Source organism: Nanorana parkeri, unplaced genomic scaffold (assembly GCF_000935625.1).
Source record: "Nanorana parkeri isolate BGI_ZX_2015 unplaced genomic scaffold, ASM93562v1 scaffold289, whole genome shotgun sequence".
In the NCBI taxonomy this organism is placed as follows: domain Eukaryota; kingdom Metazoa; phylum Chordata; class Amphibia; order Anura; family Dicroglossidae; genus Nanorana; species Nanorana parkeri.
The window spans coordinates 1,114,337-1,125,956 of record NW_017306557.1 but is presented as its reverse complement, the minus strand read 5'-3'; the positions used below and the strand labels follow the sequence as shown (position 1 = coordinate 1,125,956).

General features: G+C 40.1%; 1 protein-coding gene across 1 annotated transcript in view; it reads left to right on the top strand.

The window, feature by feature from the left end:
• The window catches only part of ZC2HC1A (zinc finger C2HC-type containing 1A), a 43,753-nt gene that overhangs the window by 9,668 nt on the left and 22,465 nt on the right, over positions 1–11,620 (top strand). The window contains exons 3-6 of the mRNA XM_018557553.1: positions 1,214–1,330; positions 4,827–4,968; positions 5,474–5,622; positions 9,628–9,727. Coding sequence (XP_018413055.1) covers positions 1,214–1,330; positions 4,827–4,968; positions 5,474–5,622; positions 9,628–9,727 — 508 coding nt within the window. The remainder of the gene's footprint in view (positions 1–1,213; positions 1,331–4,826; positions 4,969–5,473; positions 5,623–9,627; positions 9,728–11,620) is intronic.

The following is an 11,620-nucleotide window of genomic DNA, read 5'->3' as shown; positions in this document are numbered from 1 at the left end:
CCCTGTGCAGCCGCCCAGATCACTAGTAGCAGCCTGCTTATTCCCCAACCCCCTACCTCTCTGCCATGATTTTTGGGGGCCCCCGCTCTTCTAGGGACCTGTGACCACAGCAGATGACTTCAGGATGGAGAGTGGGGAGCAGACCGGAGAATGTCCGTTCTCCAAGCTTCTCTGTGTGATCAGTGAGTCAGGAGCGCTGTTGTCACAAAGATTCCAGTCCCGGCTGTCGCAAGCCAGACTGCACAAGAGATTGAGCACAATGCTGTGCTCGATCTTCTATATTGAAGTACAGGTTTCAAAAAGAGAACCTGTCACCTCCAAATGGTCCAATGCTTGTTGTCCCCCGTGTGATAACAATAAAGTTAAGAAGAAAAAAATAATAAAAAAAGTGATACAAGTTAAGTAAAAAAATAAATGGAAAACCAATCCAGTCGCCCCCCACCATCTGCATGGGAATGGGCATTGAGTATGTGCTGCCCCTAGTCCACTGTTTGCCATGTTGTGGTAGCCGGCAGCAGCGCTCTCTAACACGCACAATGTGCATTAAAGGGTAAGTTCACTTTCCCAAAATTCCCTAATTTTGGGAAAATGGAATTACCCGCTCAAATCTGGCCCCCTCCCTCTCCCCTGAGTGCCTGACTACGCTGACCAATGAGAAGAGCTTCTTAGCACAGTTAAATTATATTTTTGTATCTGGACAAGTAGATTTTCATGAGTGACAAGTAGATTGGGCCCCTGCTTTAGCCTTGGATAAGTAGTTTTGTTTTTTAGATTTCCACACCCCTGAGCACAGATTTGAGTCCAAGCCATTTATTAAATTTTCTGTGAAAACCGGTGACAAGTTGGTCATTGTTACGTGCTTGTTACTTTTGCTGACAGTCATGAATTAATAATGGTATAAAGTTGCTCGGACATTTCCTGTATCGTGATGGTCACCAGCTCTTGGCACCCTCTTTACCTTTGAGAACACCTATGGGCTTCCTTCTGTATGTTATCAGATATATAGATCTCTCGTAATCATATGAACAACATTTTTTTCCAGAAACACTTCGTCAAGCTCCCAAGCACTTCATTTTATCTGAATGTACTCTAGCTGGGTCTTATGCCATGTCTTGGCGCTTGCATGTGGAATTGGTTAGCTGTCCACTTTTTCTGCTATTCTATAAATGATTTCATGCTCGTAATAAAAATATATTTGTTTTCTGTTTGGCAGAAAAAACATGTTCCTATTTGCCAAAAAGCAGGTGTTAAGAAAAGGAAAGTTTTTGACTCCAGCAGGCAGCGAGCAGACGGAACGGAAATTTCTACTGTCAAACCAGTAAAACCACGGGTAAGTGACTGCTCATGGGAATCATTAAAGTGTATCTAAAACCAAAAACAAACATAATTCAGCTTACCAGTCCTTAGATGTGGCAGCTGCATTAGTTTCCTTTCCTGGTGATTTTGCCAGTAACACACTTCCTGTACTAGGATGAAAACGCTCACTCACTGAATTGTGTTTATAGAGGAGCAGCTTGTTACCCTAGCACAGGAACTGTTAGGACCACATTCTACCTCTCTTTTACTTAATTTAATAACATAAAAGGAGCTGTTCTGTAATTCCCATGTTTTGTCTCTAATAGCACACAAGCATGGCCACACCAACAAGAGTGGCACGGATCTAGTGCGGTAAAGTTACTTTAACTCCTTTGTGACGGGAGACGTACACTGTACGTCTCACCACAAAGTGCCCAAATGACTCGTCACGTACACTGTACGGAGCAATTTATTTGCTGCTTTACAAGGCTGGTAACCGCTGAGAATCAGCGGTTACCATTCATTGATGGATGCCTGGTTATAGAGGCATCCATTAATGAAAGAGTTAGCCTTTTTCAGACACCCGATCCCCTTCAGAAATCGGGTGTCTGAGAGTGAAAGCAGACCCGCATTTGCAGCTCTTGTCGGCACTCTGACAGCTGGTTTAGATCGGGGAATCCCGATCGTATACCGGCTCCTTTTTTTTTTTTTTCTTTCTAGAATAGAAACATAATGAGGGAAATGTATCAAAACTGGAGCAGACAAAATATGGCCCGTGGCAACCAATCGGCATACACCTTTCATTTTCAAACCTTAACCAAACAAACTGAAGAGAGAAGCTGATTGGTTGCCATGGGAAACTGCTCCAGATTCTCTCTGCTCCAGTTTTGATAAATTCCCCTCAATGTATCTATTCCTGAAAGAATGTTTCAGTTTTCTGATCGTTGTTGTAACGATCAGAAAACCTTTAGTGACACTGATCCTGAAATGCTGCAGGATCAGTGTCACTAAGGTAATTATTGGCTGTTCTGAGCTTTGAAGCAGCCTAATAATAACTAAAAATGAATTGATTCATTTATCAAGCAGTAATAGTGAGAATATTTCACAATGACTGCTTGATATAATTAAATAATTTAAAAAAGTGTAAAAAATAGTAAAAAGTGTAAATAAAAAAATTTAACAAAATTAAAATGATATATTGATATTGTATGCCAGGTGACCACTTTTAACTTTTTAGAGAAAAAAAGATTAAAATGTTAGGTTTTAGTTTTAGGCCGAGTAGTACAGAAACATTTCAAAAATCCTAGGGATGTGAGGTTTTTCCAAATAAATGAATGTATTTATTGTATTTTTTTTAGCTGTGCTGTTTTTGTAAAAAAAAAATACTACAAATCAAAACTGGGAAAAAGTGTTTTCCTTACGTTTTTTTCCTCCCTTTTTTTTTTTTATATTTTATTTGTCCTAAGTGAGGCGTTAGGAACACACATGTGATATAATTATATAGCCCTATCTGTCCTCTAAAAAACAACATATAATATATGTGGGCGCACTTTGTAAGAAAGTATATTACTGACGTGGAAGAATCACACAGCAAAAATGTCAAAAGTGCGTCAGTCATTTACGAACAGAAACGAAAAACAAGCTCAGTCATGAAGGGGTTAATAGACTAAAATCCAAAAAGGAACAATAAAACGAATGAATAGCACTTATGGTCTTGATGATGAATGCCTCACTTTAATCCTTTAACCTCGTAAGTGTGTCTCCCTTTTCCATGTCAATCCCAGTGTCCCTGAATGCTGTTCATTCCTGCCACTGCACATGGACTTTTAGACTCTACAAAGATGAGCTCTGTTCATACGTTTTATTGCGAGTGCATTTTTTCACTATTGGATTGTAGTCCATTAAAGTAATACTCCGGGCAGAATGATAAATGACATATTGCACTGGGTGTGTGAATTATTTTTAAATATCATTAAAAAGTTGGGTGTTATGTGCAGAGGGCAGCTGCAAAGTTGAAAAATCTTACCTTGGAGCGTGCTGCACCCACACAGAATGCTCAGCTTCCATGCACACAAGACAGGGAGCGATGCGTCCCGAGCTGTCGAACTCTGGTCGTATCATCTGCCCCTCCTCACTATCCTCCAACTAGAAAGTGTCTTGTATTTTTTTTTATAGAAGACCAGGCATTCTGTGATTGGAGGAGGAGAGATGATGTTACATCCCTACCACCTTCTCTCCTCCTCCAATCACATAATTTTCTGTCTACTTTACAAAAAAATACATGACATCTTCTGAATGGAGGATAGCGAAGAGGGGTGGGTGATGCGACCAGAGCATTCTACAGCTCAGGATGCATCTCTCAATCTCTTCAGTGCCCGGAAGCTGGGGTTGTTGGCATGCTGCAAAGTAAGATTTTTTTTTTTCTACTTTGCAGCTGCCCTCTGCACGTAACACCCAGCTTTTTAATGATAATTCATACACCCAGCATAGTGAATAAATTATTATTCTGCTTGGAGTGTGCCTCTAAAGTAACTTTATTGCACTAGATCGGTGCGCTCTTGCTAATTTTATTTACAGTAATGGCAGTTGCTTCCAAGTCATGATGTTAAAGTCATGATGGGCTACAATCTCAATGCAGGTTAGCGAGCTTGGAGGGGTGACTACTTTACAACACCAATATAAATATATGTATAAAGTCACTCGCACTCCAATAGAAGTTCAAGTCAAAAACGGTTTATTGACTCGATTGCTATCACATCATATAGCGACGTTTCGGAACAACAGTGGTTCCTTCTTCAGGCAAACAGAATGCCAGAACAGAAAATAAACCGTCTTTGACTTAAAATTCTATTGGGGTGCGAGTGACTTTATACATATATTTATCTTGGATTGCAGAGGCATCTGCAGTAACTTTGGCACCCACCCGACTCTAAGGGTATTATTCGTTCAGGAGTGCGATGGGTACACTGGATTTTGTACTTTACAACACCCACACACAGAGACCATGGGGAACAAAAGTAGCCACCCTCCAGAAGGAAGCACGGTGTCGGCACCAATTCAGAGATGATTGGAGGATCTACAGCCGAGTCATACACAAATAAGATACATTTTTGTTAAAAGTTAAGGTACTTGAATGCATTTTTTATATTTACCTCCTGAGTTTAGTGTCACTTTAATATAAAGTTGGATTTTATTTGCGCACCTGACAGCTCATTTCAGAATGTCCTGGTGCTTGGATGCTTTTTATACCAGATTGTAATCAATGAGGTTCTCAGGTTTTTATTGCATTTATAGGTGTTTTAGCTGTTGGTTTTTTTGGATTTTTAAAAATGTTTAACAATCATTTGTCTAAATATCATTCACTTTATTAGTGGCTAGTGAAGTTGGAATTTTCAGTTTTACATTCAGGGTAACATACTTTTAAAAACACCTTGGCTTTCACTTCTAAAAGAACGATGTGTTGCCCATTCAGGTGCACCATTTCAACTATATAACATGAGAAGTAACATTACTGTCAAATTTTGTTTTAGCCAGAACCTCCAAAGAAGCAATCCAACTGGAGGAGGAAGCATGAGGATTTCATTTCTACTATTAGAGCTGCTAAAGGACTCACCCAAATTATAAAGGAAGGAGGGGAACTTCCACCTCCACCTCCACCTTCATATGATCCTGGTAAGCAATCCACAGACTAACGTTAGGTTAGTAACATTTTGGCCGATTCAGCAGCGATGGGTTGCTCTACCTCCTCGACAAAAGTCAATGAGTACTTTAACTTTTGATGAAGGGACATGCTGTCAGTGTGGATGGATGAATCTGCCAAATTTCTCCATCACATGTACCCAGCTTTAGTCCTTTGTACAGTGTATTCATACAAGGAGCAGTAAACGTTAAGTTTTCCTTTTAAATCTGATTGTTTTTTATGGGATTGTGCACGTCAGTATTATTTGTTGTGTTTTATTGAACAATCTTCTGTGTGGCTTAAAAAGTTTTTGCAGCTTATTTCATTAGGTTGTTCTTATCTACATTTTGATAAAACCTGCTTCATCATGCATAGAATGTAATGTGCCATCATGTGCATTTTAGTGGAAAGATATGTGTGAGCTTCTTTCTTGTTTTACTCTCAAGACAGCTTTTTAATAAGAAGTGACATTGCATGTTTTTGTATTATATGATCTAGATTATGTCCAGTGCCCATACTGTCAGAGGAGGTTTAATGAGAACGCCGCTGACAGGCACATCGTTTTCTGCAAAGAACAAGCCGCTCGCATAGCCAATAAAGGCAAATTAGGCGGAGATGCGAAAGGGAAAGCAATTCCACGGACTCAGGTAATTAAATGTTGTTTTTGAATTTCAACGAACAGGCTGCAGTGTCACTGTCTGGTTACCAACTGCATCTCTGCAGACACTCTTAAAATGTAACCCTTTTATGACCAGGGGTCTTTGAAACCTTGATACCTAGGCCAAATTATGCAGTGTCAGCATAATTTGGATAATTTGACTCTAACTTTTGGACTAATTTGCATAGTTAAAGTGATAAACCTTTTAGGTTTTTTTTCTTTATCTGAATATTAGGCCCATACTTGCATAATATCACTATTATTTTTTTCTCAGTTTTTGTATTACCTGGTTTCTCTAGTTTGTCCCCAAACCACCCCACCCGCATGTTTGTGGGTGTCTCAATGAGCTAGCTGGCTGCTGAGGAGACACTTATGCATGTGCGTTCCCACATCTCCTGTGTGTGTCCATAGACACGCAGACACGCCCCTGCTCTGTCCTTCCAACAGGTTGACTGAGGGCAGAAGGAGCCAATCGCTTCTCTGCCCTTAGTACCATCCCCCAGAACCAGGAGGAAGTTCGGTAACACCGAGTATCTTCCTGGACCCGGCTGAAGTGACAGAGACCACGCGGTAAGTGCAGGGGGCGGAGGGGACAGGGGAACAAATAAAGGTACTGGACGGTTATTACCTTAATGCAGAGGTTGCATTAAGGTAAAAAGCAACCAGCCTTTAGTGCTACTTTAAATGAGTTATTTATATAATATATATAATATAAATAAATATTTTAAGGACATATACAGCTTTTTTTGGTACACTGTTTTCATTAAAATCCAGCTCTGTTTTTTTCATATGTATTTATTATTTTTTTTATTATTGTATCTGACAATTACAAGTATTAAACACATTGCATTGTAAATCCCACTGCAGGCTAAAGTTGGCAGGGTTCAATTTCAGGCTAAAGACTTTTATTTTCTCAATTAAGTCTACAGTTTGCATGTTATCACTTGATCAAAAACTGACCTGATTGGTTTGCGATCATCAGTGTAGTACCTGAGCTGTCGCGAGCTGCTGCTTCCAAACGGGATAGTTTATTAACGTAACTATTAGTTATTTACAGTTTGCAGTAAGGAAGGGGTTAAATGTATTGTATAGCACCACAGTGCTTCCCAGTTCATATTGGACACTGCTCCAAAAAACATATAGCACAGTGTCCAATATCCTGAACAATACATATTTCTTCTGGCCATTTAGGCTACAGCCAGTTAACTTGGCAGTCTTTGGTCATAAAGAATAAGTTTATTTATCTTTGTATGTGGAAAATAAATGCAAGTTTACTTATTTCATCTGCAAATGATTAGATAATTCAAGTAAATATTTACACAATTAATTGGGACTATTCTCCACTTCTTTAGTAAATCAGCCTCAGTGTTTTTTAGAAAGTGACAGGAAACTGGATCCGTGTCAGGAAAGCCTTGAAAATATGGACAAAACATAAAAACTCAATTGTATCTGCTTTCCAGGAAATATCATAGCATTGCTATTGACAGAAGAACTACTAAGTGGAGGCAGCTTCCGGGGCAGCATTTGGCCGAGTAAGAGTACTCTCTCAAATACTTGGTGTCGGCACCGATACTGATACTAGTATCGGTATCGGAGCATCCATAGTTTAGAACATCCCAAAATTAATTTTTCATGCCTAAGCTTTTTTTTTTTTTAAATCATATGAACAGATGACCCAATCCATAAACGCAACCCTTAGGCCCCTTTCACATGGGCAGTCCGATCGGGTTCGCCTGTCAATTTTTTTGGATTCCCAGTGTTAGTCTATGGATAGCTGTCTGTAGATGGACACGGGCGCCTGTTTATACCTGGTTGCCCCCGACTCTGGCCAGGTCTTGGAAAACAAGCGGAACAGCGTTCCGTTTCATCAGACCTAATCATGCTGGATAGGGGGTAATCTGATGTAAGCGGATACATGTCCGTTTACATCTGATTTCCCCATAGACTGACATGAGGTCTGGTCATTTCAGTTTTTTCTTGCGATGGTGGAAAAGACTAAATGAACACGTATGTCACAGCGGTGACATCTGATCCATACTGCTCTGATCAAGAGGGGATCTGTGCATGGATCCTCTCCTCATCAGCCCATGTGAAAGGGACCTTAACTTGAATCCATCTCTGAATGTAAGAAATATGATTTGATTTGGCTCACCGGTATTCTTTATCAATTCAACTAGAATTGTTCCCCGAGAATATTTAAATGCAAAATGTTCATGTTTTGAAGTGTTTCTTTTTAAGCAACCTTTTTGCTAACTGCTAATAATAAAGCGAGAGGCACCCTGTTAAAGAAGAAGAGTTCTTATCTGTCTGGCGGTTGGCGATTCCAGTCTTTGCTCTTTTGCAAAGCTACAGTCGCCAGTATCTGACACTTGGATGCCTGATCCCCTGCTTGTGCTGTCATTCCACCCTCAGGTTGCTATGTCCATACAGGACACAGTAGTGACATTAGGGTCGGCAGTTTGAGCTACGTCATACATAAGGGGACCAGGCATTCTTCGCTCCTGCAGGTGTCCGATACCAGTTCCTAAGGCAGAATTAGGATTGGAGTTGCCACCCGCAGACAGGTAAGTATTCTTCTCCTTTTACTAGGTGTTTCGAGGGGGATTTAAAGGAAACCTGTCATGAAAGAAACATGAAGGCTCTCATTGCTGACCTTTTCTTCTGAAAATGTAAGTTACCTTTTTGTCAAGCTGAACTTCTTGTTTAAGTACTTTGAGCCACTGACCTGACCTGAAATGAGTATGCAGATAAGGATTTCTGACTTCCTAGATCTGTATACAATATTAAAGATAATAGCTTACATGTTGTTAAGCTTATCAGTGCACACCATGCTCAGGAACATCGCAACCTGTACTAAGTCCACCCCAGACACCAATAGGAGTCCACCAGTGTATGTACCATATACCCCATGTACCCCTTCAGTCTATCATGATTACTGCTGCCAGACTCATCCACCTCACCAAACGCTAAGAGTCCACCACCTCTCTCTGCCAATCCCTCCACTGGCTTCCAGTAGCACAAAGCAGAATATTCTGAACACTAATAACAACCTACAAAGCCATCCACAACTCTGCCCCTGGACTATCTTTATTCTAAAATTCCTCCATCAGCTTTTCACATGCACTGGGCTATGTGGACACAGTTTTTATATTAGGCCAAGTCATGTGCCCAGTAATGAAAAGCTGATATTTTCAAACATGTAATGTATAGGGTCCTGATATTTTTGGTGTTGGAAGGGGTCATTGGTGAAATTTTTAGTAAAAGTGAATTTTACTTCCAACTTATTTTTTTAGGAATTTTGAGGGGAAATTTTCTGGCGGTGTTATTATTTCACTTTTATCCATGTCATAGCTGAGGGGACATCATTGCAAGCATGGTTTGTTATGAGCTACCAACATAGTTTAACAATATACTTCTCTGAGATGGTCCAACATGTTGTTGTGTTGTTTTCGGTTCTCTCCTGACGAATACTCTTTCAAATTAGTTATACTATTTTCAGAAATGATCTCCACTCCACTCTGACAATTATGACATTTATCAATGAATTTGCCAGTTTTGTAAATATCCACAATCAGTCTTGTGCCATTATGCCTGCAAAGACTCTTGAAATACCCAATGTGTTCCGTTCTGGTTCCCTTTAGGGTGATGGTGAACCACAAATATAACTTAATTTATGGAGTGCTATACTGCATTTTCAATGATTGTCAGCATACATATACTGTGTCAATACAGCAGATTATAGAAGATGCTGGATTTCCATAGACACACCCGTATCAATATTTTCCCATGTTAACATGCGGGGTTAACTTCAAGAGCCTGAAAGATAAGGGGATAAGCTAGTTACTAAATATTCTTTGTGATGTTGATGATTTTAAAGTTCTATGTTTGTTATAAAGGTGGAGCTGCGCTTTAATTCACTTCTTTTACCTATTTTTCTCTTTTGTAGGGCTGTTGTCTCTAGGTGCATAACATTGTGTGTAACCATTTTTTTTAGATCAAGCCCCCTACTCTTAAGAAGACTAATTCCCCTGCGTCTGTGTCCTCAACAAATTCTCGCTTGCCACAACCACCTAATATTGGTAAACCCGCTTCAGGTATGAAGGTTTTTGCATGAGTATTATGCAAACAAGTTACCAACATGACAGACACACAAATAACTTTTAGCACAGTATTTCCTTATTGGTGAACATTCAGTAAATACAGTTCAGTCCAGAACAGGGAATATCTGGTCTCACTATCAACATGTCGTCATTAAGTTGCTGTGAATAGTCTGGGCCAACTAAATTGATACAGTGTTCTGAAATATAGACCTAGAACCACCAGAGGGTGTGCTTCAACTCTTGCGGGCTATAGTGCCTTGGCCATTTCATTGTATGGTTGCAGTGTCACTCTGTATTGGTATTTGGATCATTGGCTTGGCATTAGTCCTGTGCATGGTGGAGTCCCTTATGCTCTTTAGTTATAGCAGACGCCAACATAACCCTTATTAAGCTAAGCAACATTTAGTAATCCAAACTGCAAAGTACAGTAGTCACCAATAACCAATCAAAATTGATCTCTAACTGATCTTCCTCCAGTAAAGTGAAATCTGATTGGTTGTTGTGAGGGTTATGTTGACCTCCTCGATAACTTGAGGTCATCAGAAGCCTTTCTGTGCACAGGACAATACCAAGCTAGTGCTTCTGGTTCACATGGGCATCATCACAATTGCACAGTTAAAGGAAAGCTGTGCTAAGAGAAATGTGCAGACAACCTTGACTTCTTGCTGAAAAAATAAATTGTCTGTTTGCCTCGCTCATCTAATGGCTTCAACAATTTCAGAGCCACTGTCCTGCAACAACTGTGCAGATCTAGAGGTCTGGCTTCACTTGCTGTGCAATTTGCTGCAGGTTCAAGCCAGTATGACAGCCAAGCCACGCTGGGGCCCATGAAAGTGGAAGTACACTACTCCTAATTCACAGAGTCAGAACATTGCATTAAATTATTTGGTCTAGACTATGTATTGGATCATAATACCCACGCCTTGAGAGGCAAACCATGCGTTCCCAATGTGGTGCTTTATTGCATGTGTGCTGTTTATACACTAGCACACATTCATAATATCTTGCAGGTATCCGAGGATACTTCTTTAGAAATGACTCTGAATTGATACTTAGTCCTAAAATTAGGCTGCTGCAGCAAGGGTCATTCTTTTTATGAGATGATGGGAACTTGCCTCAGGCAGAACCCCCTAGGGGTGCCTTAGCTGCCTCCTAGTCACAGGTGTGTAGAAGAGTACCATAGTTGTTGGGGGGTGGCACAGAGAAAATGGCCTTACTACCCATGTGGGGTGGTTTATACAATAACATTCAAAACTATGTATGTACCAACATCTGTTCAGAAGTTAAAATATTTGACAGATATATAGGCTGTGCAGCCTGTTATTGTGTAATTTGTTCTAATAAAGCACATTATTGATAGTTGGAAGATTCTTTGCTAGCTTAGTAGACAGGAATGCATCTGCGTTTTTGTAAATATGGCACCCTACTGTATCACCTTCATTTTAAATATTTCTTCTGAGTATCTCCTGAAATAATTGCATAGCCATCCATGAATGTTATTGAAAGCCTTTACATAACCTAGTTACTGAAAATCAGGTAATTTATTTATAATGAGTAGTAGAAACAATCTAAAAATCTGCCTGCTAAATTGATCAGTAGATCCAGAGATATAAAGATCTCCACAAACCCTAATGTCTCTGTACTAGCTTGCCCATTACATTAAAAGACCAATAGGGGGGTTCATGAAATGTGAAGGGGCAGGGCCAAGACTGGATTTTACAGTAGAGAATTGCCACCTCTGTCAGGATCTACTGAATGTTTTCATTTGCAAGTTTGTGGCAAGAGGGCCTCCGGGGATGCATACATTTATTGAGCGACTCCCTGTGTTCAGTGTACAGACGGCAAGTCGCTCCAGCAGCACCCAGAAGAGGACAGAGCTGACAGTCA